Source organism: Carlito syrichta, unplaced genomic scaffold, assembly GCF_000164805.1.
Source record: "Carlito syrichta isolate Samal-C Ts95f unplaced genomic scaffold, Tarsius_syrichta-2.0.1 Scaffold132680, whole genome shotgun sequence".
Classification (NCBI taxonomy): domain Eukaryota; kingdom Metazoa; phylum Chordata; class Mammalia; order Primates; family Tarsiidae; genus Carlito; species Carlito syrichta.
Window position 1 is genome coordinate 24,691 of NW_007076776.1, and position 24,518 is coordinate 49,208.

Consider the following 24,518-nt stretch of genomic DNA (forward strand, 5'->3'; position numbering starts at 1 on the left):
GCAAGAATGGTTCAATATCTACAACTTAATAAACGTGATATACCACATAAACAGAAGAAAAAATAAAACCTTATGATCATTTCAATAAATGCAGAAAAGACATTCAACAAAATCCAACATTTCTTTATTGTAACAACCCTTAACAAACTAGACATTGAAGAAACATATCTCAAAATAATAGCAGCCATAGAAAATAAACCTAAATCCAACATTATACTTAACTGGGAAAAGTTGAAAACATTACTCCTCAGAACAGGAACAAGACAGGGATATCCACTCTCAACCACTCTTAGTCAACATTATACTGGAAGTCTTAGCAAATGCAAGAGAAAGAAAAAGGTATCCAAATTTTCACAAAAGAGGACAAACTATCCCTGTTCATGAATGACACGATTGTATACCTAGAAATCCCTAACAGTTCCTCCAAGAAGTCTCTAGATTTTATAAGTGACTTTAGTCTCAATACACAAAATCAGCGTACAAAAGTCTGTAGCATTCCTGTATATGAACAATGCTCAAAATGTGAATCATATAAAGAGGTCAATCCCATTCACACCAGCTACAAAAAAAAAAACCTAAAAATACACTAACTAAGGAAGTGAAAGATCTCTACAAGAAGAACTACAAAACATTGATTTTTAAAAATCATAAACAACACAAACAAATGGAAAAACACCCCATGTTCATGGAGTGTTAGAATCAATATTATTAAAATGACCATACTGCCCAAAGCAATCTACAGATTCAATGCAACATCAGTCAAACTACCAACTTTATTCTTCACAGAATAGCCAAAGCAATTCTAAGCAAAAAGAATAGCTGCTGAGGCATCATAGTTCCTCAATTCAAGTTATACTAAAAGGCTATAATAATGAAAACAGTATGGTCCTGTTAAAGAATAGACAGATTGATCAATAAAACAGAATAGAGAACTTCAAAATAAAACCACATTCCTACAACCAACTGATCTTTAAAAAGTCAACAAAAACAAACAATGGATAAAGGACACCTTATTCAATAAATGGTGCTGGAAAAATTGATTAGCCATATTCAGAAAGTAACACTGAACCCCTATCTCTCCCCATACACAAAAATTAACTCAAGATGGATCAAAGACTTAAATGTAAGACCGGAAACTATAAAAATCCTAGAAGAAAATTCAAAAAACACTCTGCTGGACATCAGCCCAGGCAAAAAAATTTATGACAAAGACCCAAAAAACAATTGCAACAAAAACTAAAATAGCACTATTCACAACAGCAAACACATGGAACCAACAGTGCTGCCCATTGAAACTGGACTAAATTTTTAAAATGTGGTACATATACATGGATTGAATATTACACAGCCATCAAGGTGGACTTTGCAACTTAGATTTAGAGTCTATAATACTCAGTGATCTATCACAGAAACAAAGAACAGAGTACCACTTGTTCTCACTCAAAAGCAGACCCTGAACATTTACCATAATACTATAAGAAAGGGATTGGCAGTAGCAGGATACTTCTGGGACAGGGGGGAACACAACATCAATCAGGGTACCTGATCTCAAACCAAGTAACATGGGGGCCAAAGGGAGGACCAAACCTCACCTGTAAAATGTCCACTTGTATACCTAATTCTGAATTGTACCCCACATCTTTAAAATAAAATAGACAAATGGGACTTAATAAAACTAAAAGACTTCACAGAAAAAGAAATAATCAATAGAGTGAACAGAAAACCTACTGAATGGCGAAAATATTTGCAAACTATGCCTCAGACAAAGAGCTAATACTCAGAATCCACAAGGAACTCAAACAACTCTATATGAGAAAAAAAATCAAAAAGTGGACAAAGAGCATGAATAGATGCTTCTAAAAAGAAGACACATGAGCAGCCAACAAATATATGAAAAAATATGCAACATCACTAATTATCAGAGAAATGCAAATCAAAACTACAATGAGATATGACCCCATACCAATCAGAATTGCTATTATTAGAAAACCAGAGAACAACAGATGTCAGTGCAGTTGTGGAGAAAAGGGTACACTCATTAACTGTTGGTGGGTTTGTAAACTAGTTCAATCTATGAAACAAAGTAAGGGGATTTCCCAAAGAACTAAAAACTGAATTTCCATTTGACCCAGAAATACCACTGCTTTCCCACTACCTTCTATTCCATTCTCATTCCTGCAACTTTTCTTTCACATTCTTTTCCCACTCCAATATAAAGAAAACATCATTCATTCCTGGTCATCTTACCCTTTTTTGCATAAAAGAGCAGTTAATGTACATTTTTACAGATGGTATTATACTATAGACTTTTTTCTTTACTTAACACCTTTCATGGGAATCAGTTTGAGAGATACCCTTGATACTTTTTTATTTTCTAACAATTTGATTTATTAAAATAAATAAGTAAAATAATATATTTTCTTTTATGAAAATGATATGCACACATCACAAATGACTTTAAAAATACAGAGAAGAAAAAAGAAGAGGGAAAAAATCACCTATAGTACTAGCACCTAGAGATAAAGTTTAAAACATTTCTTTCCAACATTTTTGTCTCATTTTTCTTTTAGATTCAGGGGTACACATGCATGTTCATTACATGAACAAAGTGTGTGGTGGTGGGGATTGGGTCTCTGGTCACCCTTTCATCAGATAGTAAACACTGTACCCCAGAGGTAATTTCTGAACCCTAGCACTCCTCCCTACCTATCCTTTATTGGTGTTACCAGTGTCTGTTACTTCCACTTTTGTGGCCATTTAGCTCCCGCATGTGAGTGAGAACATGTTTCTGAGTCAGTTCCCTTAGGATGATGATCTCCAGCTCCATCTTTGTTGATTCAAAGAACATGATTTATTTTTTTCTAATGGCTGCATAGTATTTCATTGTATATATGTACCGTGTTTCTTTATCTAATCAATTGTTTGTGGGAACTTATGTTTGTTCCATTATTTTGCTATTGTGAAAAGTGCTTCAATGAACATATGAGTACAGGTGTCTTTTGTTATATACTGATTTCTTTACTTTGTCTTTTGTTATATATTGATTCCTTTATTTCTTTACATTCAAGAAGTGAAGTGAAACATAACTTCATTTCTTAAATGTGGGTTGTACATAGGGAAAGTTTTCACTTCAGTACAATATAAAAATGGACCAAAAAAGGGGAAACTTGCAGTGAAAAATCTGACTAACATTACCTCAGCCAGGTGGCCAAAGTTAACATTGTCATGTTGTTACTATGTACATTTGATATGATGAGAAGAACACACAAACTCAGTCTTATGAAAAAAACTGACAAATCCTAATTGAGGGACATTCTAAAGAATTCTGAAGAATACTTGATAAGTCTGCCTCAAAATTGTCAAGTCCACCAAAAACAAAGTGAGTGAGAAGCATTCACTGTCAAGAAGAGCCTAAGGAAACATGACTAACAAATGAAATGTGGTATCCTGGTGAGATTCTGGTATAGAATAAAGATATTTGGTAAAAACTAAGGAAATCTGAATGAAAAATGAGAATGAGTTAATAGAAATGTTTTATCATTGACTAATTAATTACAACAAATGTAATATACTTTTTTAGTTATAAAGATTTAAGGTTAGATATACAAATGTTGATTATGCAGGTACCCTTGTTGAAGAGGTATGCCCCTCCCTCCCCTAGCAGTTTCCCTCAACTGCCAATTCCATCCCCTCCCCTGACAGTTTCCCACTACTGCCAGTCCCTTTCTTATAGTATTATGATAATTGTTCAAGATCTGCTTATGAGTGAGAACATATGGTACTCTGTTCATTGTTTCTGTGATAGATCACTGAGTATGATAGACTCTAAATCCATACAAGTTGCTGTGAAGTCCATATGTTTGTCTTTCTTTATGGCTGTATAATATTCCATTGTGTATATGTTCCACATTTTTAAAATCCAGTCCAGTGTACATACTACTGTTAAATGTTAATGGGGTAAACCTGGTGTATTGCATAGGAGTGGGATGAGTAAACGAGCAAGAGAGGAATTCTGAAAGATGATGGAATGTACTAAACTGGTTGTGGTAATTTATGCACAATACTATAAACCAATGAATTTTAAACCTATGTTGGATAAATTGTATGATAAATGATACTTCAATAAGGCTGTTTAATAATGCATTGATTGCAGTAGAAGATTCTGATAAGATGAATGGAGTAGGAAGCACCAGAAATCCCTCTCCCGACTTAAACAGCTGCACTACAGAATCTATTGAAGACTTGCAACTTCCATAGGGAGATTTGAAAGATAAATTGTAGTTAATTTCAGTCCATTTAAGCTCTTAGTCCAGCAGCAGCTACCTATCTCCCACCACCAGGTTCATGGCAGCCAGCTGTGTTCTTGGAGCAAAACACACGCAGCTTACAGGAGCCAACACAAGCCAACAATCAAAAACTCCGTCCTTCATATATTAGGGATCTGTGCTGTGCTTGCTGATTGCTACTTCTTATCACAAAGATACAGGAAAAGAAGCAGGCAACCATTACTTTTGTACCTTCACCCATAATTACAAGCCCCTTCTTCTGCTGAGGGGTCTTCCAAAAAATTTAAAGGGTTGCTGCTCTTTTATTCCCTCCCTTATTTTTTTCTTTTTCTCCTTTTGTGAGCAACATAATAAAGACCAAAACATTCTAAAGCAATTGCATAAATGGGGGGAAATCAGAATGTGATTATGCATGCCTAGAGAAAGGCACAGTCTCAAAAAAACTTCAAGAGAACTTAAGTTAATATCTTGGGCTGAATATGGCAGAGAGATAGCCTAAAAAAGTAAAGATAAATAAATAAATGAAAAAAAACACACAGAAAACCTGGAGAATAAGAAGAATCGGATTGCTAGAATTACCACATTATTAGATCCCAATGTCCAATTTTCAACAACAACAAAAAAAATCAAAAGACATACAAAAAAACAAGAAAGTATGGTCATCCAAAGTAAAAAAAATCAATAGAAACTGTCCTTGAAAAGGATCTGACATCAGATCTAATCAATGAAGAGTTTAAAACAATTATCTTAAAAATGTTCAAAGAAATAGAATGTGCTCAAAAAATTAAAGGACAGATTCCACAAGATGGTGACAGCATAGGTGGATTTGTGAGACACTCCAAACGTAAGTTCCCAAAAAGACCCTTACTTTTCTTCTCACAGCCCTCTAACCACTGCCAGCCACACTGGTATGAAGCCCAGAGACCTTCGGTCCCACGCAGGGCCAGACATTGCAGCCCCTGTCTGCAGATGCTCCACTATATGTGACTCCCATCTGCTCAGGAGTCCCGGGTCCCAGCTCCCTCCCTAGCTACATCGTGACACCCAACACCCAGCACCAAACTGCCGGTCACCCAGGGAGGCTCTGGGCACCCGCCCCTCAGAGATGCTGGTCCCATTTCTGGATGAAGTGCCCTGTGAGGGACCCAGGGCCACCAACTGCCCTTTGGAGCTTTGGGGCTCTGAAGCCCCGGGACCACCCTGGCTGAGGCACTCAGCCTGTGACCTCAAGTTTGTGTAAGGGAGCAGAACCCCAAGCATGTGTAAGGTGCTGATTGGAGGCTTCCAGCTCCAGAGGACAGAATGCCCAACCCTCTCCTCCATACCAGCATGCTGGTGACACCCTGGATCCAGCAACCAGCTGTGCAGCTGATCCCAGACGAGCATCCCTAAAAGTGAAAGTGGACTATCACCTCCATCATTCTCCAGGCAGATCTGCATCGCCCAGCACACCTATCAGATCCTCCATCTCAGTTCCCACTGTGACGTCATTAAACAGGAGACAAAGCCCCTCCCCTACGCTGAACAGACTGAGACAACTAAGAGTTACAGACTTCCCAGGCAGCAGGTTAACTGCCTGCAACAAAAACAGAGGGGAGAGGCTGGAGATAAGGGCTCAAGGAAAGATTACAGAACTACTCTGATCTCTTATTTTGACCTTTGGTTTTATCATTCTGACTGCACGTTTTGCTCACTATTGCTTGCTTTCTAACTTATACTATCTGTTTCATGATCTTACTGGTCTGTCTCTGTGTAACTACCAGTATTCTTTAGGGAATTTTCCTTCTGTGTTTTTTTTTTTCACTTCTCTCCGGCCTTGTGTCTCTTTTTCACCTGTTAGTTGGTATGTATGTCTGTTTTCCCTCTCACTCTTCTCTCTTTCTAACTTCCTACTGACCCCCCCCCCTTTCTCCATTATTTTCCTCTTTTATACCTCTTTTTGGTCCAGGGGTGAGAGAAAATTCTACAAAAATGAAGAAAAACCAAAAGAAGAATATGGATCTCTCCCAGACTCCTGGGAGGGCACACACTGAGAAAACTGACTTCAGAATGTAAACAATGAAGAACCCCCAGAATGACTGCTCTCAAACTACAAACCTAGATATCAAGACATTAATGGAGAGATTAAAAAGAATTAAGGAAACCGGGCTCGGTGACTCAGCCTATAATCCCACGCCTTTGGGAGGCTGAGGTGAGTGGATTGCCTGAACCCACGGGTTCAAGACCTGCCTGGGCAGTGAGACCTCATCTCTACAATAAAATTAAAAAACCAGCCGGGCATGGGAGCGCATGCCTGTAATTCCGGCTACTGAGAAGGCTGAGGTGGAAGGATCGCTGGAGCCCAGCAGGCGAGGCTGTGGTGACTGGGAGCAGCCACTGCACTCCAGTCTGGTTGACCGAGGGAGACTCCAACTCAAAAAAAAAAAAGAATTGAGGAGACTCAAGAAGAAACTAGAAAGGAGCTGATATCTGAAATAACAGTAATAAAGAATACTGTGAATGAAATAAATAACAAACTCTGCATGGAAAGCAGAATTACCGAAGCAGAAGAAAGAATCTCAGAGCTTGAGGACTAAAATATAGAACTAACCCAAACTCTCAAAAACACAGAAAACAATCTCAAAAAGACAGAAAAAAAACCTTAAAGAAATGAGCAATTACTTCAAGAGACTGAACCTAAGAGTAATTGGCCTTCCTGAGGCAGAAAGAGAGATAGAGACTACACTGGAACAAACTTTCCATGAGATCATTCAAGAAAACTTCCCTTATCTAATCAATGGTGCAAAAATTCAAACATAAGAGATTCAGAGAACCCCTGCAAGACAACAAATGAGAAGACCAACTCTAAGACACATAATAATTTGCCTAAACAAAGTAGGTATAAAAGAAAAAATACTAAAGACAGCAAGAGAAAAAGGCCAGATGACCTACCATGGAAACAAATTAGAATAGCAGCAGATTTATCTACAGAAAACCTGAAGGCTAGGAGAGCTTGGAGCCCTATCTTCAAAGTCCTAAAAGATAAACAATTTCAACCAAGAATAACATACCCAGCCAGATTAACCTTCATCAGCAAGGGAGAATTTAAATCTTTCCCAGATATCCAATCCCTAAGAACTTATGCTGCCACCAAACCACCCCTACATGAAACACTTAAGAAAGTACTAAACACAGAAGAAAAGGGGGGGAAAAGAACAATGTTCTTCACAAGAGTACAGGAAAAAGAATAAAATACACAGGAACCAACACCCAAAACAAAAGAAAGACAATAAACCAAGTGGAAGAACAACTCTATAAGAACTCTATGACAGGGACAAACTCTCACATAATTAGCCTGAACGTGAATGGACTAAATGCACCACTGAAAAGACATAGAATGGCAAAATGGATAAAATATCACCAGGCAACAATATACTGCCTTCAAGAGACCCATCTCACTAGAAAGGACATGCACAGACTCAAAGTAAGAGGATGGGAAACAAATTTTCAGGCAAATGGAACACAAAAGAAAGGAGGAGTCATGATCCTCATTTCAGACAAAGTACCATTTGAGCTATCAAAAATTGAAAAAGATACAGAGGGCCACTACATAATGATAAAAGGTTCACTCCATCAACAAGAAATATCTATCCTAAACATATATGCACCTAACATAGGTGCAACAACTTTTATAAAGTAACTCCTAGGAAAACTAGAAAAAGATATTGACTCTAACCCATCACAACTGGGGACTGACCAAGAAAAAGAAGGAAAAAACCAAATAAGCACAATCAGAAACACAAAAGATGAAGTCACATCTGACCCTGAAGAAATACAAAAGAAGCTTAGAGACTACTATGTACACTTGTATGGAAACAAACTTTAAAACATCAAGGAAATGAAGGACTTTCTGTCATCACACAACCTGCCTAGGTTGAAACAAGAAGAAATAGAGACCCTAAATAGACCAATAACAATCAAGGAAATTGACTATGTAATAAGAAAACTATCTACAAAAAAAAGCCCTGGATCAGATGGCTATCCAGAAGAATTCTACAAGACATTTAAGGAGGAGCTGATTCCAATCCTACTGAAGGTATTTCAGGCAATTGAGAAAGATGGAACCCTCCCCAAATCATTTTATGAAGCTAACATCACATTGATACCCAAGCCACGTAAAGATCCAACAAAGAAAGAGAACTACAGGTCAATATCTTTCATGAACATAGATGCTAAAATTCTCAACAAGATCCTAGCAAACCGGATTCAGCAACACATCTAAAAAATCATCCATCATAACCAAGTAGGCTTCATCCCTGGGATGCAAGGCTGGTTCAACATTCGTAAAGCAATAAATATAATTAAATACATCAACATGTCAAAACAAAAACTACATGATTATATCATTAGATGCAGAAAAAGCTTTTGATAAAATCCAGCACCCCTTCTTGATAAAAACACTCAAACATCTAGGCATACAGGGAACATACCTCAAAGTAGTAAAAGCCATCTACATGAAACCCACAGCCAGCATACTCCTAAATGGACAAAAATTGGAACCATTTCCCCTAAAAACTGGAACAAGACAAGGATGCCCACTCTCACCCCTCCTGTTCAATATAGTATTGGAAGTCCTGGCTAGAGCAATCAGAGAAGAGAAGGCAATCAGGGGTATCCAAATAGGAAAAGAGGAAGTCAAGTTATCTCTCTTTGCAGATGACATGATTGTGTACCTTGAAAACCCAAGAGAATCTGTCAAAAACCTCCTTACACTGATAAAGGCCTTCAGCAAAGTCTCAGAATATAAAATAAATGTACAAAAGACAATCGCATTTCTTTACACCAATAATAAGCAAACAGAAACCCTAATAAAAACCACAATTCCATTCACAATAGCCACACACAAAAAATGAAATACCTTGGCATCTTCCTAACCAGAGACGTGAAAGACCTTTACAATGAAAACTACAAAACACTGCTCAAAGAAATCAAAGATGACATGAACAAGTGGAAAAATATCCCATGCTCATGGATTGGAAGAATCAACATTGTGAAGATGTCCATGTTACCGAAGGCAATCTACAGATTCAATGCAATACCTATCAAATTACCAGCAACATTCTTCTCACACCTAGAAAACACAACACAGGAATTCATATGGAAACACAAACAACCAAGAATAGCCAGAACAATCCTCAGCAAAAAAAAACCAAAGCAGGTGGTATCACATTACCAGACTTCAAACTTTACTATAAATCTACAATCATCAAAACAGCTTGGTATTGGTATAGGAACAGGCATATAGATCAATGGAATAAAATGGAGATTCCAAAAGCAAAACCTCAATTTCTCAACCAACTCATCTTCGACAAAGCCTCCACCACCTACCACTGGGGAGAGGAGAACCTATTCAGTAAATGGTGCCGGGAAAACTGACTGACCACATGCAGAAGATTGAAACAGGACCCCTACCTAACCCCATATACAAAAATTAACTCCAAATGGATCAGAGACCTAAATGCAAAACCTCAAACCATAAGAACCTTTGAAAATTAAGGACATACCCTCATGGAAATTAGAACTGGCATCCAATTCCTGAACAAAACCCGAAACCCACAGGCCGTAAGAGATAAAATAGACAAGTGGGACCTCATTAAACTGACAAGCTTCTGCAAAGACAAAGAAACCATCAAGAGAGCAGGGAGACAGCCTACAGACAGGGGAAAAGTATTTGCCACCTCCGGGTCTGACAAAGGCTTAACATCTTGGATCTACAAGGAACTCAAACGTGCTGAAAAGAAAAAAACAAACAATCCCATTTTAAAATGGGCAAAAGAAATGAACAGACACTTCACAAAGGAAGATATCCGAGCAGCCAACAAACACATGAAGAAATGCTCAACCTCACTAATCATCAGAGAGATGCAAATCAAAACCACACTGAGCTACCAAGTAACTCCAGTCAGAATGGCAATTATCAATAACAAAAAATAACAGTTGTTGGAGAGGGTGTGGTGAAAAGGAAACACTTCTACACTGTTGGTGGGAGTGTAAACTAGTGCAACCTCTTTGGAAACCAGTGTGGTGATTCCTAAAAGCTCTAAACATCAACCTCTCATACGACCATGCAATCCCGTACTGGGAATATACCCTGAAGAACTCAAATCACTCTATAAAAAAGATACCTGCACACAAATGTTTATTGCAGCATTATTCACAATAGGAAGAACTTGGAACCAACCATGCTGCCCATCAAAAGAAGACTGGATTAAAAGAATGTGGTACATCTACACAATGGAATACAATGCAGCCATAAAAAATAAACAGAATTATGAATTTCATAGCAACCTGGATGGAACTAGAGTCTATAATACTGAGACACCTGTTATCAATAAGGGGGCCTAAAGGAAGCATATTTGTATACCTAACCCTTAACTGTACCCCACAACATCATAATAAAAAATATTGATTTAAAAAAAATTAAAGGAAGAATGCAAAAAAGTTTATGCAAAATAAATACTATATTAACAAACAGAAAATTTAAAAAGAAATTCTGAAGCTGAAAAATACAATATCTAAAACAAAAACTTCACTGGAAAGATTTAAACAGACTTGACCAAGCAGAAGAAAGAATCAGTGAACTTGAAGATAGAAAACTGAAAATTATTGAGTACAAGGAAAATAAATAAAAAACATTGAAGGAATGTAGACAGAGTCTAAGGAAACCGCAGGACACCTAAAGTGGACCAGCGTATGCATATGGGAGTTCCTTAAAAAGAAGAGAGAAAAAGGTAGAGAAACTATTTGAAGAAATAATGGCTGAAAATGACTCAAAATTTGATGCAAATCAGGAAAATATAAACATTCAAGTAATTCACCAAACAGTAAGATAAACTCAAAGATTACCACATCAATATACAATGAACTCACACTTCCAAAAGCTAACAACAGAGAATCTTGAAAACAGCAAGATAAAAGCATCTTATCACATACAAGATATCCTCAATAAGATTATCGAATATTTCTTGTTAGAAACTTTGGAAATTAGAAGAAAGTAGGTTGATATATCCAAAATGATAAGAGAAAAGAAAAATGTCAACCAAGAATCCTGTCTTTAGCATAACTATTCTTCCAAAATAAGAGAGAGATTAAGACATTTTAAAGTAAAAAAAAGCTGTTGGAATTCATTATTAATAGACCTGTCCTACAAGAAATGTTCAATGGAGCCCTGAAGGGTAAGATGAAAAGACAATAGACAGTAAACTTAAAGCTTTATGAAGAAATAAAGATCTCAGTGAAGATAAATTCATGTGCAATTCATGAAACCGAGTATTACTGGAATAATGGCTTGTAAATGCACTTTTTGTCTTCTATGTGATTTAAGAGAATAATATATTTAATAACTTAAAATTGAGCATTATTGTAACTGTTTTGTAAACCCACGTTTTGTTCTACATAATTTGACAACTAATTATTTCAAAAAATTAGTTTAAGTTTCAACAATCTTTAAAGATATATTTTTTTCATCAAGATCCAAAAAAAGTGGACATGGAACTGTCAAAGAAGCAATTTTTGAACATTGTTGAAGTTAATTTGGTATAAATTGAGATAAAGGGCTATAGTATTAGAAGATTAAATGCAATCTACATGGTAAAATAGCTATAGAACATATACAACAGAAAAATGGGAAAGGAAACTAAACATTTCACTACCAAGTATCAACTAAATACTAAAGACAAAGATAGCAAAATGACAGAAATAAATACTTCTTTATCCATAATTACTTTAATTTTAAATGAATCAAGCCTTTCCGTCAAAAGACAACAACTGACAGAATAGATTTTTAATAAAATAAACATGATTCAACTATATGCTATCTACAAAAGACTCACTTTAGATCTAAAGGCAAAAATAGATTAAAATCAAAAGAAAAAAGATATTCTATAAAAATACTAAGCAAAATAAAGCAGGGCATATTTAATAATTATCAGGCAAAATAAACTTTTCATCAAAAAAGTTACCAGAGATAAAGAACATTATATATTAATAAAAGGTTTAGGACAGCAAAAAGATACAACATTTATAAACAGTTATGGACCTAAAGACAGACCATCAGAATACATAAAGAAAAAAAACTTACAGAACAGAAGAAATAAACAGTTCTAAAAGGATAGTGGGAAACTTCAATAACCCTTTCTCAGTAGATAAAACAACCAGGCAGAATATAAGTAAGGATTTAGGGAACTTAATGCAAAAAGCCAACTAGATCAAATCAACAAATATGGAACAACAATAGGATGTACATTTTTCCCAGGTTACATGGGGCATTTTTGAGGAAAGACCTTATGTTTGGCCACAAATGAAAGTTTCAGTAAATTTTAAAAGATAAATACCCTAACAAGCATCTTCTTTGACAACAAAGGGATAAAATTCGTCTATAATAATACAGTAAAGCAGATGTCAGCAAGATGATGGAATGGGATTTTCCAGCAGTTGTCCCCTTTTAAAAAACATTAATTTGAAGAACTGTCTACATATAAAAATATCTTCACAAATTTAAGAAAACTAGGTGAGAGATTATAGCACCTGGAAGTAGCACAGAAATAAGAAAGGGTAGGAAGGATAGACTTATGCAATCCATGTTACCCTTAACCTGTTGGGAGCCAGCACTGGAGGCCCGCCTGATGACAAAGTCCAGGTGTGCTGAGGACTCCCGGTCGCAAAGCGAGTCCAGGCAGCTGAGGCCCTTCTGTCTTCTGTCTTTGCTATTGATGCAGCTGAAGAAATTCTGTGCAGTCGTGGAAGAAGAAGATGGCATGTTTATGCGAAGAATCACAGCTAACCTGGAAATGTCATGGTTTATTTTTCCATTTTCCCACTATGCCACTTGGCCTTTTCTAACATATGCAAGTGTTAAACTCTGAAGCACATCAAGAATGCTTTCTTTCACTGTGAACTTTGGATGGGCCACATTCCAAACATTCTGGGATGGGCCACTTTCGTTTGTAAAGTAAATACTTAAGCTTCTATAGAATTGTTTAACTTGGCATAAATCAATCAGTTTAGGATGAAAAAGATTTATAGAATATGTCAGTCACGGATTAGGTTATCCTTTGTTATGGGATTTTAAGATTATCATGTGAAAAGGGCTTAAAGGCAATCATTGATTAAGTTTTCATGGATTAAGGTTTCTGGTGGGTGGGGGATGCCCCTCCCACATCTGACTTTGTGTATAAAAGACCCGTTGTAATTCCCAATAACACACATCACTTCTGCACTAGACTGGAGTCCAGTCTCTTTCTTTCTCTCTCTCTCTCTCTTTCTCTCTTCTTCCCCCCAATCACCGACGCCGTCTCCACCTTTGGGGTATCCTGAACCCGGCTGGAGCTGGTCTCCCACATCTGACAAAGGCCTAACATCTAGGATCTACAAGGATCTCAAACATGCTGAAAAAAAAAAAACAGCCCCATTTCAAATTAGGCAAAAGATACAAAAAGACAGTTCTCAAAAGAAGACAAGCAGCCAGCAGATACATGAAAAAAATTCTCAGCCTCATTAGTCATCAAAGAAATGCAAATTAAAACCACACTGAGATACCACCTAACTCTAGTCAGAATGACCATCATCAATAACTCAAAAAACAACAGATGTTGGAGGGAATGCAGGGAAAGGAAACACTTCTACACGGTTGGTCGCGTGTAAACTAGTACAACCTCTGTGGAAAACAGTCTGGCAATTCCTAAAAGATCTAAAAACGACCTTCCATATGACTCCACAATCTCCCTACTCAGAATATACCCAGAGGAACTCAAATCACTCTATAAAAAAGATACCTGCACACATATATTTATTGCAGCACTGTTCACAATAGCAAAAACATGGAACCAAGCACGCTACCCATCAAAAGAGGATTGGATAAAAACTAAGTGGTACATATATATATAATGGGATATTACACAGCAATAAAGAAGGACAAAATTATGAACTTCACAGCAACTTGGATGGATTTAGAGTCTATAAAATTGAGTGATCTATCACAGAAACAAAGACCTGAGTATCACATATTCTCACTCATAAGTGAACCTTGAACAATTATCATAATACTACAAGAAAAGGATTGGCAGTAGTTCAAAACTGCAGATTGGGGGGATGGGATTGGCAGTAGTGGGAATCTGCCAGGGGAGGGGATGGGCACACCTCATCAACAAGGGTGCCTGCATAATAAACAGTTGTATACCTAACCCTGAATTGTACTCCACATCTTTAAAATAAAAAAAAATTAAATATAAATAAATAAATAATAAATAAATGGGAACTGGGCTACACACACAAAAAGAAAGAAAGAAAACTTTTTCCTCTAAGATCAGGAATGAGGCAAGGATACCAGCTTTCACCACTTCTATCCAAAACAATACTGGAAGTTCTAACTCGAGCAATTAAATGAGAAAAGTAGATAAAAGACATACAAATTGGAAAGAAAGAAAGAAAACTTCTCTGTTTCCAAAGGTTATAATTTTATACATAGAAAACCTAGATTCCCCCCCAAAAAAACCTGTTGTCATGAACATTTATAATTCAGCAAAGTGACATAATAGAAAATCAGCACACACAAATTGGTTGCATTTCTATACACCAACAATGAAAAAAATATGAAAAAAATTATGAATACGTTTCCATTTATGATATCATCAGAAAAACAAAGTACTTAAGAATTAACTTAATCGAGGAAGTAAAAGACTTGTACAACAAAAACTATAAAACTTTAGTGAATTAAATTGAAGAGGGAGACGGGACAGGTCAGACTGTGAGAGTCTCCACAAAAGCGAGTGTCCATAAAGACTCTCTGCATGAGTAGACATGCACATGGGTGAGTGAAAGTCGGTCTGAGGGGAGACTTGGATTCATGCACCCAGGCTGTCCTCCAGAGGTGACTGCAACCCTGAGATTGGAGCCGCCAGCACACAAGATCGTCTGCTATTCTTGGGACTCTCCTGAGAAAAGCCTGCTGAATACAGCTGATTCTCATCACCTGGTGCCTGCCCCACACCACTATCTGCTACAGCAAAGCAGCTGGAATGCCCAGATCAGATGGGTGGAGAGAGAAGATGGGGAGAGCTGGAGAGAGGAGCCTCACCACTGGTGAGGAAACACCAACCAGAGCCATTTTCTCTGTCCTGGACCAGGCAGGGACCTGCATTGCCCTGCACAGCTCCACCCAGCCTCCAACCTGGGACCTAGAGGTAATCTCATCAAACTCAGAGACAGATGCTCCTCCCCCAAGCTGTATGAGACACAGACACGCACGTCAGGTCTCAGTGGGGCCTTGACAGGCAGCAAGCCAGGGGAGTCCAGAACTGATCCACCCTCCTCCCGCAGTAGGCCTGGGGCACCTGACCCACACTGAAAGCAATCCTATCAGCTTGCACTGAGAGCAGAGGGAAGGGGCTGGAGATCAGAGCTGAAAGGAAGCTGAACTTACAGGAACGACCTCAGAGAGAGTTGTTTTTGTTTTGGTTTTTTTTTGTCTCTCTGTTTGTTGTGCTCATTTTTGTTTGCTTTTGCTTTCATTTTTTTCTCTTTCTGTTTTTGATTATTTTTTCATACTTGCTTTGTTTGTTATTGTTGGTTTTTTTAGACTTCCTGTTCATGTATGAATATTTTTGAGGAAGGGTACATCAATAGGGGTGTTTTTGTTGGTTTGTGTGTTTGTATGATTGTATGTTTTAGTTTTTTAAATCTTTTCTGTCTTCGTGTCTCTTTTCATGTTAGTTGGTAATCTGTTTTCCCTCTTGCTCATCTCTCTCTCCACCTTCCTCTTGCCCCCCCCTTCCATTTTCCATTCTTTTCCTTTTCCTTATCTCATTTTGCTTTCAGAGAGCAAACCTATACCTCCATTGCATGAACAGATTGTAAGGCAGTGGGAAGTGGGTTCCAGGGGGCCATACACCTGTCAGTGGATACTGGGATCTGCAGATAGATTGTGAATCACAGCTCCCCCTCAATTAAATCTCAAAACTGCAAAAAGTACAACCCCCCAACCCACAGTCCAGCTTCAGAATTGAACAAAGTCAGAGGATTCACATTAGGAAGAATAGGAGATTGAGCAAAAGAGAGCGAAAAATCCATACTAGATTCATGTAGACTCTCAAGGGAAATCAAATAGCAAAAGACAATCCTGTAAGAAACAAACCTGAAAGAGATACAGTTCCCAATTTCAAAATTTATTGCAAAGCTACATGAATGAAAACAGTGTGATATCGGCATTAAGACATATATATTACTAATGGAATAGAATAGAGAGCTCATAAACGTTTGCATACAATGATCAAATGATTTTTTACAAGGGTCCTGAGAACATTCAATAGAAAAAGGACAATCTTTTCAACAAATGGTGGTGGAGAAACTGGATGTCCACATGCAAAAGGGTAAAATTCGACACAACACCATGTACAAAAAATAAACTCAAAATTAATCCTAGACCTAAACATAAGATTTTAAAATTATAATACTCTTAGAATAAAACACAGAACAAAAGTTTCATAACATTGAATTTGCCAGAAATTTATTGAATATAACACCAGAGGCACAGGCAACAAAAGAAAAAAATAGCCTAATTAAATGTCATAATTTTTTAGACATTGTTCATTAAAAGACACTGTCAGCAGAGTAAAAGGCAACCCACAGAACGGGAGAAAATATTTGAGAATTATATAATAAGGGAATAATATCCAAAATACACCGAGAATTCTTAAAGCTCAACAACCACAAAAACCTGATTAAAAAATGGGAAGAGGCCGGGCTCGGTCTCAGCCTGTAATCCCGCGCCTTTGGGAGGCTGAGGTGAGTGGATTGCCTGAGCCCGCGGGTTCGTGACCCGCCTGGGCAGCGAGACCTCATCTCTACAATAAATCAAAAAATCAGCCGGGCGTGGTAGCGCACGCCTGTAATTCCGGCTACTCGGAAGGCTGAGGCGGAAGGATCGCCGGAGCCCGGCAGGTCAAGGCTGCGGTGGCCGGGAGCAGCCACTGCACTCCTGTCTGGGCGACCGAGTGAGACTACAACTCAAAAAAAAAAAAAAAAAAAAAGGGAAGAGAACTTAGCTAGATAGTTTCCCTGAAGAAGATATGCAAATGACAAATAAGCACAGGAAAAGATAGTCAACATCACTAATCATTAAAGAAATGTAAGTCAAAACTACGATGAGATTACTTCACACCCATTAGGATGGCTACTAGCAAATAAACAAACAAAAAGCAAGAAAATAAGTAGTGTTGGTGAGGATGTGGAGAAAATGGAACACTTACACACTGTTGGTAGGAATGTAAAATGGCACAGCCACAATGGAAAGCAGTATGGCAGTCCCTTAAAATTTTTAAAATAGAATGACCATATTATCTGGCAATTCCATTTCTATGTATATACCCAAAAGCACTGAAAGAAGAATCTTGAAGATACATTTGTCCTGCCATTATCATAGTGTCATTATTTACAATAGCTAAAAGAAAGCATTAACCCAAATGTTCATCAACAGATGAATGAATAAACAAAATTCAGTATACACATACAATGGAATAATGTTCAGCTTTTAAAAAAGGAAAGAAATTCTGCCTTATGCTACAGTATAAATGAACCTTGATGACTTCACGTTAAGTGAAGTAATCCAGTCATAAAAAGACAAACACTGTATGATTCCACTTATGTGAGGTATACATCATAGTCAAGTTCATAGAGACAGAAAGAATGGTGGTTTTCAGGGACTGGGAGGGTGTAGGAGGGAATAGGAATAGGTAGTTATTTCTTAATGAGTACAGAGTTTCAGTTTTACAAAACAAAAGGAGTTACGAAGATGGATGAAGATGTTAGTACACTATTATGAGTGTACGTAATATTATAGAATTATACTTTTAAAAATGGTTGAGATGATAATTTTCATGTTATGTGTATGTTGCCACAGTAAAAAATTAGGGGGAAATGTATCAGTTAGTATATTGGCAAAATGAATATAATCACAAAAATAATTTTAAAACACTTAAATTTTTGTAGTTCTAATTACCATTTCAGGACCACACATGGTACCGTCAGCTACAAATGTTTCATCTCTATCTCCCATGACATAATATTGCGTGGATGATCTAGGTGGATTTTCTGGCACTGGCATTCGCCTGGGTAGAACTCCAGAAACGCATATATCACCTCGTATATGTGTATATATCACAGATAAATTTGCAATTTCTATTAATTCTTTGTGATCCCACACACAGACCAATTTTCCACATAGCGCATTACTAGAAGCATAAGGAAGAAAAAAATTGTCTTGTTTATTAAAGTAGCATAGGTTGGGATATGACTAGATTTTTAAAATATTTTACTAATTTAGATCCAGAGTTCAGTTTTCTCTCCATCTTTTTTTTTTTGAGCACATTGATTTATGTTATGGCTCTATTTGTTTTATGATGCAATTTGACAAGTGAAAAATGCATGGTTTTTGCAATCTGTCAGCCCTCATCTGTTCTATACTAGCTGTTGAAATTTGAGCTAATGATCTTTGGTCTTCAATTTTTTTCATTAGCAAAATGGGATAAATAGGTCTCTCCATACACATTTTATTTATTTATTTATGTTAATAAATAATATATATAATTGTATATATACTTGTATATATAATTTTATCATACATAAAATATGAACTATGTAATATATATATATGCTCATATATAAACTACCTTACAAAGTGTCTAGCTCATCACAATTAAAAAAAGGTCATTTTTATGGTCATTGTTATTTTAATGGTGTAGGTATTGAGCATATGTTACAGTAGACAGTGGACAATATTGTTCAGCTTGGAGTACGTAACAAAAAATTGACAAAAATGCCATTTTACCACAAATAGAATATCTTTTAGGATTTTAGCAATCTACAGCCTACATGCCAAACAAAATCATAATGTTCTAAATACATACCCAAAATCACAATGACCAGTCACACAGTTTCCAAAATTGTCTCCTCTGGTATTCACTTCGTCGAAACAAGAAAATGAACCACCTCTACTCTCTACAAACAACAACAACAACTTAAGTAAATTACAATACAGAATTTAAATTAGAAATAGAAAATATAGACTCAATCTGAAAATTATAGTGTGATCTCTAAGGAGGTTGATAATTATTCAGAGCAGCCCTACGGCCACCTCGAGCAGGAGGGGAAACAGCAAAATGCAGGGTATTCCAGAGCACTCCTGCGATCTGATCTCCCGTGACTCTTAACGCAGCGTCCTATCTGGTGTCCTTTTTCAACTCAGTTTTTGGAGGTCCAGGATGGCAGGAGTTTGTGCATTGTTTTCTTGAATCTTGTTGCTTTGACTAACCCACTCATGGTCAGGATTTCCTTTTCCTCCCTTTTCCTTTTCACCAATTCTCCAGGGGCCCTGAAACATTTAGCATCTCTTTCAGCAGCTTTCCTATTTCTGACTTTATTCCTCGAAATCTAAACGCACAGTTTAAGAGAGACAGTGATTGGAAGTTGCTTGGGACATTTTAAGACAGAACCTTGACTCTGGCAATGAAGTCCTGGAACCTTGGGTGCACAGTCAGTCATGGGAAAGACAATGTTAAGGGCTGTTCACATTAGGAGCTGCAATAGTCTGCTATGGAAATGCTCTTGGAGGAGATTCTAAGAAAGAGGATACAAAGTTTTTGTTTTCTTTGCTTTTGTTTTTTGCCTGATATGGCGAAGTAAGTGTCAATAACTGGTTTGGTGTTTGGTTTTTGCTTTTCTTTACTTTTCATGTCTTTTCTTTCCCTATGCAGCAGCAAAAAAATAATTGGGCAAAAGGCATTTATTTTGTGGACTTTTATGTAATTGTTCACTTTATGTTAATGCCTTGTGTTTTATAACACACGGTGCTTTCCCACCACATCTGGTTCCCGGAGCGAGTCTGTGATGAAGGTAGGCAAGTATTTGTGTTTCTGTTTATGGATGAGGAAGACCAATGTCCTGCTCTTTGTGACATTGAGCCCAGTGGCTAAGACTACTGCTACATGTTTCTGCTTCTAAATTTGGTCCCTTAGGGGCCTCAGAATTGATTGAAAGAAAGCATAATATTATTATCTTAAAGCTGACTATCTACAACAGGGAGGGGATAAATATGCTCCTTAAAATGCTTCCATATAAAAATACTCCAACCTCCACCCCCATCACTGGAATGTCTAGTGGAGCCTAGAGATGTCAAAATATAATAAAACAGACCCTGGTTGTGGGCAAAATATCTGATAAAGACACTCTCTGGTATAAAATAAGAAGTTGCAACCAATGTGGACTAACACTTGAAGGCTCAGGCTGGTTATGACACTGAGAAGCACATTAGTAAGCAAAGAAAAATAAATGTATGCAATTTTCACAGAATTAACTCAGGTGAGCTAAAATTAATTGAACTTCATACAGTCTGAATTCTTGAAGACATCACAGACTTGATGTCATCAGTGGATCTTGGGCCAAGTCTCTGTGGCTCTTAATCATGCCAAGGTAGGGAAAATTACCATATAGGGTTTATGTGGTCTTTTAATAGCCTATCCAGGCTTAAGGGTTCAATAGCATAAACGAGTGGATCACTGACCAGGAGGATCACAAGTCAGTGTTCAGATCCATCTCTTCACTAGGCAGTGTGATATAGGGAAAACTCTGTGGCCTCGCTGGGCCTCACTTTCGTAGTAATGAGAAGTTAAGTAGTTGGACTCTGATATCCCTCTCATTAAAAATATTTCATTATTATGCTAAAGCATCATATTCATCAAATATACTTCCAAAGTTACTTGATCTTATAGTTGTAAGCAAAACTGTAGACCTTCTATTAAACATGCAGTCTTGTATTTAGCCATGTGGTTTTTGTTATTTATCAAACTTCTATTGACTTTTTCCACTTAGTTCAAAATGTGTGAGGATGTTTTCATAGGTCAATGTAGGGGTGCATATTTTTCCTTTTCTCTCAGGCTCAAATATGACTCAGCATGGCACTGTTTCTTGTTCTATATTTAATGAAAAGCAGATTTTCCTTTTGCTGGTTTTCACTTGACTGAGCAAGAACTGTAAATGAATTCAGCTTTTTGTTTTTCAATTAGAGTGAATTATCATTGCCTGGAGGTCTTCTACTGAAAATACCTTGAGGACTCTTGCTCATTTTTTTTAAAATTGGAACTTGCATACACTAGAACAGCACTGCACATTCCCAACCCATTGTGTTCATGCCCCCTCAGAGTGGTAATCTGAAATACCAAACTAAAAAAAAGTGGGAGAATTGTGGATTTTATATGCTGTTGCTTTTCTTTTATTAATCGAGTTATAGAATTATTTGTCTTTTCTGTTGTTTGTTATGTTTTGCCCTGTATGGAATGTTTTACAAGAAACTTCAAAGGGGTCACATAACATATAGATCCTGTTAGGCACTGTCTAGCCCAGCCTTGAAGGAAAATATGTAAGAGGGTCTAGACTTGAGCTAAGAGTCATAAAAATATATTCCAAAGCCACAGCTTGCCATATAACATGTGCTCTGGAATTTTTAGTCTTATTATTTTATTATTCACCTACTGTCCAGGACAGTAGACCTAAAGCAATTCATCTAATAGCTCCTCAGATTTAAAAAAAAAAAGTATTAAATAATAATAATTTGTTCTTCAATAAATAAATTATTGGGTAGAAACCTAAAATGAAAGGAGCCCTGTCTCCTCTTTTTGCATGAAATTCCAAATAGGATACATTGTAAAAAAAAAAAAAAAAAAAAGAGTAAATTTGGATGAGAATCTGAAAATCTAAGACAATCCAACATGGGGCTGAACATTTTCTTTTTTTGTTTGTTTCCATGTGAGGGAATTTGGAGGCTGGCCAGTGATGGATGTATCCTAAGAGACAACACTAGACCAGTTCTATGATTCCAAACTACTCTGGCTGCATGAAGTTTGTGTGGGGGGCTGAATGTTTTCAAAGGGACTCAGAAAATTAGCAAATAAGAACATCACCTTAAGTACCCTTTGATGACAACTGGTTCCCATAATAGAAATTGAATCAAAGAATTCCCATCCTCTAAGAATGAAGAATATTTTAAGACTATATTGTTTGCCATGTTACTTGCAGATATTGCAAGCAAAAACATTTTTGGAATAACCAATGTCCCATATTACCCAAAACAAAGGCACAATGGCACAAAACTTATCAAATAATGTTGTGGCTGCATTTGTCGATATTTTTCCATTGACTTTCTAAAGTGATTTATCTTTTAATATACACTGTCAGTAAAACAAAATTTTTAACATTGTGGTATACTATTTCTACAATAAATCCTGCTATTGTAAGACAACAGATCTTTTGGAGTATTGAAACTACATTAAGAGTGAGAATTTCTAATAATTTCAAATTCTTCCACTTGACTCTTTTAAACTTTTACCTAAGATTTCTCTTACAGCTGGATGCAGAACTAACCTCAGCCCTATTGTGACTATGTACTTCTTTAACCAGTCATGTAAAAAGGGCAAACAAAGAATATTATTGAAATATAATTACCCCTTAATTTCCAGTAGTGTCTAAACCACAATATATACCTTTTTCAGTCCTGTCTGAAGCTAAATTCATTGTTTTGACAGTCTTGTTTTCAGCATTCCATCACTATTTAGTTACCTTCAATTGAATCAGCTTACAGTATACTTGGACAAGAATATATTAAGGTTTTTCTGAGTGTCTACCTTATTTATCTCAAGGTTTAAATCAGCAACTCAAAGTATAAAATTTCTTTCCCAATCTGCCTCATCCAAAGTAAGTGATACTCTATGTTGTGTTTATTTGGAGTTTTCAAGTTATCTCTATATACTTATCTATTGCATTATAAGGAAGTATAAAATTTCTAAAGAAAAGTTTTAATATTCTATATCATCATCAAGCCATGATTTGTCGCCAAAGGAAGAACATTGCCTGAGGAAAGATGGTTGACTATTCTAATTTATCCAAAAACAATTTGTAAAGGACATCTGTGAGGAATTAATTGCTGTGTAAACAACTGGTTCCCAGTTTATGCAATAGTGAGTTACATATATGATTTTATTAATTTAAATATTATGGAATAACTTTCCCTGAAGTGAGAGACCAAATATGCCTTCAATACCTCAAAGTAGCCTTCAGTAGCCACCTTGATTATGTTTTCTAGATTATTATATATGTTACTTTCTATGTGTGTATTATAGTTCAGGTCATATTTTAGCTTATCCCACTACATATCCAACTACTCAGTGCTCATCAAATATCCATTCCCTGTATGTAGCCTGCTTCTTAAATGCAGAGCAATTGTAACTTTAGCTAAATTACTTGAAGTATCCTCTTACAGGGATTACATTTAAATGTGATGGTGCAATAAGCCTTATTGCTCACTGAAAACCTTTAACATATTTTAGTTCATTAAATGATTATAAAATATTGTTGATTTCTCATTATCACACAACTATTCAATAATCCAACAAATCTTTTACACTATAGAAGTATGCTTCTATATTTGGAAAATATCTATACCCAGAGTCTCTGTGACCCTGTCATAAAAATCCAGATTCAATATGTTTTTGATAAATCATACCTTTAAAATGAAAAAAAGCAATACCAGCCGGACTCAGTGGCTCAGCCTGTAATCCCGTGCCTTGGGAGGCTGAGGTGAGTGGATTGCCTGAGCCCGTGGGTCCGAGAACCACCTGGGCAACTTGGCGAGACCTCATCTCTACAATAAATCAAAAAATTAGCTGCGTGTGGTAGCATGCACCTGTAGTTCCAGCTAGGCTGAGGCAGAAGGATCGCCAGAACCCAGCAGGTCGAGGCTGTGGTGACCGGGAGCGGCCACTGCACTCCAGTCTGGGCAACAGAGTGAGACTCCAACTCAAAAAAAAAAAAAAGATAAAAAGCAATACCAAGTTTTCCAATAATTATTCAGACTTTAATATGGCACATAATCCCTTTTCAGAGTCTGAATCAGCTGAAATAGTCAAATGTGTGACCCTCCCTAAAGTAGACCATTTCAGCCTCAGCACTACTGACATCATTCTTTGCTGTAGAGCTTTCTTGTGTATTGCAAGATATTTAACAGCATTCTTGATTGTTACTAGAATTCAGTATCAATCCTACCAAGTTGGAACAACCAAAAATGTCTCTAGGCATTATGTGTAAAGGGGAGAGACCATGGATGCTGATAAACATCTTACAATGCACAGAAGAAGCCCTTCACACCCACCC

The 24,518-nt window shown here is 36.9% G+C and overlaps 1 protein-coding gene across 1 annotated transcript in view; it reads right to left on the minus strand.

Annotated features, from left to right (window-relative positions):
* Positions 1 to 24,518, minus strand: part of LOC110594752 (disintegrin and metalloproteinase domain-containing protein 5-like) — a gene marked incomplete at its 3' end in the record, with an annotated part of 151,479 nt that overhangs the window by 21,715 nt on the left and 105,246 nt on the right. Inside the window, exons 14-15 of the mRNA XM_021708189.1 lie at positions 19,226 to 19,316; positions 18,319 to 18,550 (exon numbers count right to left, since the gene is read on the minus strand). Coding sequence (XP_021563864.1) covers positions 18,319 to 18,550; positions 19,226 to 19,316 — 323 coding nt within the window. The remainder of the gene's footprint in view (positions 1 to 18,318; positions 18,551 to 19,225; positions 19,317 to 24,518) is intronic.